General features: G+C 37.0%; 1 protein-coding gene across 1 annotated transcript in view; it reads right to left on the reverse strand.

Moving 5' to 3' along the window:
* The window catches only part of THSD7A (thrombospondin, type I, domain containing 7A), a 330,982-nt gene that overhangs the window by 129,887 nt on the left and 199,269 nt on the right, over positions 1–1,826 (reverse strand). The window contains exon 7 of the mRNA XM_012638737.1: positions 871–1,105. Coding sequence (XP_012494191.1) covers positions 871–1,105 — 235 coding nt within the window. The remainder of the gene's footprint in view (positions 1–870; positions 1,106–1,826) is intronic.

Genomic DNA, 1,826 nt, shown 5'->3' on the forward strand with positions numbered 1-1,826 from the left:
GCAAAATTGACTGGTTTTACTTTTCTTATTTCACATGGCAAAGATGATTTGAATTTTTTTTAAAAAAATTATGCTGTCTAACATTGCAAAAGATAAAGAGGTTTTACTCTCTCCAAGAAACTTTTTTTAGAGTTGATTTATTAATTTTCTCTAGTAATTGTTTAGCCCAGATATGCCATTACTTGTTTTGATTCTATTTCTCACAAGACACACATAAAACACCAACTCTTGGGTTCTTTGTCCTCCCCTGTAGCAAATTGTGTTTTCCTTGTTATTACAGTACTCATTCCCACCATAAGAAACTGATAGTTTTTCTACTTATCGTAACACTTATCCTATCCCAAGGCTCTCTCTTGGAAGTAAATGGCTTATTCATTTAACCATGGAAAGATACAATGCTTGGCCTCAGTATTTTAGATATAGTATTTTCTAGGGGAAATGAAAGGCAGATCATAGAAGGCTACTACCCAATTAAACCAGATTGGCAGCCTCCATAGCCTACGGGTATATAGGAGGTCATGGGTGACCTACAATGCTAGGACTTGGTATACTGTCATTATTGATCAGCCAGGCCTAGAGCAAGCACCTTTCATTGTCTCACTAGCTTAATAAAAGCAGAAAATGCTATACTATAAAACAGAAAGTACGTACCAGATAGAAAGATTTCTACACAATTTATGGATCCCAGGTACAAGACTCTAAAGCTGTTATAGCTTTATCAGCAGCTGACACTCAAAACAAACAAATCTTACTCTTGAGGACAGGTATGACAAGCATCCAAATGCTCTATTTCATGAAGCAAGTGAAGCCTGAGCCAATCCTCTGCATGGTTGACCACAGGATTTACTGTTGTCATTCAAAAGCCCTTACTTTTTGGGTCCCACTTGGCCCACATTGACTCGCACACAGATGACTTTCCTTGTCTGCATGCCGATGGAGCAGGAAGCCTCCCCATTCCAAGTTGTAGTTGTGTTGAAGGACGATACTGAGGTGTCCTCAATACACTGGCCCCAGGGACCAGTTTGCCAGTGGTACACAGTACAAGGATGCTCATTACAGCTGCGCACCTCTTGCAAAGCACTACTATTCGGACAGCGAACTCCACCTATAAAAATGGACAATGATAACAGATTAGATATGGTACCAACAGAACCTTACCATTCTCTGTTCCTTGGAATTAACATGGCTAACAACAATAATACCTGCCACTGATTTAGCACATGGCCTGTGACCAGCACATTTTTAGGAAAGCAAATTATATGTTAATCTGATCTCATTTGGCATGGTGTGGCTTAGAATATAAGCTATGTGGTATATATAATATTTGTATTAGGGGACAATGGAAGACCTTAAACTGTTCTCCAGAGAAGTTGAAAATAAGGTACAACTAAGCCCATATGATTGTTGACCAGGAGAAACATGGATATTGAGACTCTGTGGATGGAGAAAAGTAAGTGTGTTTTCAAATGTTATTCCTCAAATTGAAAGTCTTAATTGTAGGTTTTAAACTGCTGCTATTTTAATGTATTATGTTTTAGGGTGATTAGAAATAGGGTTATTAACATTGAATAATACTTTATGATCTTCCAGAGCACTACTGGAAAAACCATCGAGTAATGATATTTTCATATTTCTTCAAATATAAGCTATATTGGCTGTGCAGGGTACCACCATTTAATGTGTCCCAAAGAAAAAGAAATGCTTCAAATTAAACTATAATACAGCGCTTTCTGTTCGACTCTAATTTTTGTTGTATGCTTATTGAAATAGCTTTGTATGACTTAATTACATAGTTTTTATATCACTCTTTGACATTAAAAGGAAAA

Source organism: Propithecus coquereli, unplaced genomic scaffold, assembly GCF_000956105.1.
Source record: "Propithecus coquereli isolate 6110/MARCELLA unplaced genomic scaffold, Pcoq_1.0 Scaffold133, whole genome shotgun sequence".
Taxonomy (NCBI): Eukaryota; Metazoa; Chordata; class Mammalia; order Primates; family Indriidae; genus Propithecus; species Propithecus coquereli.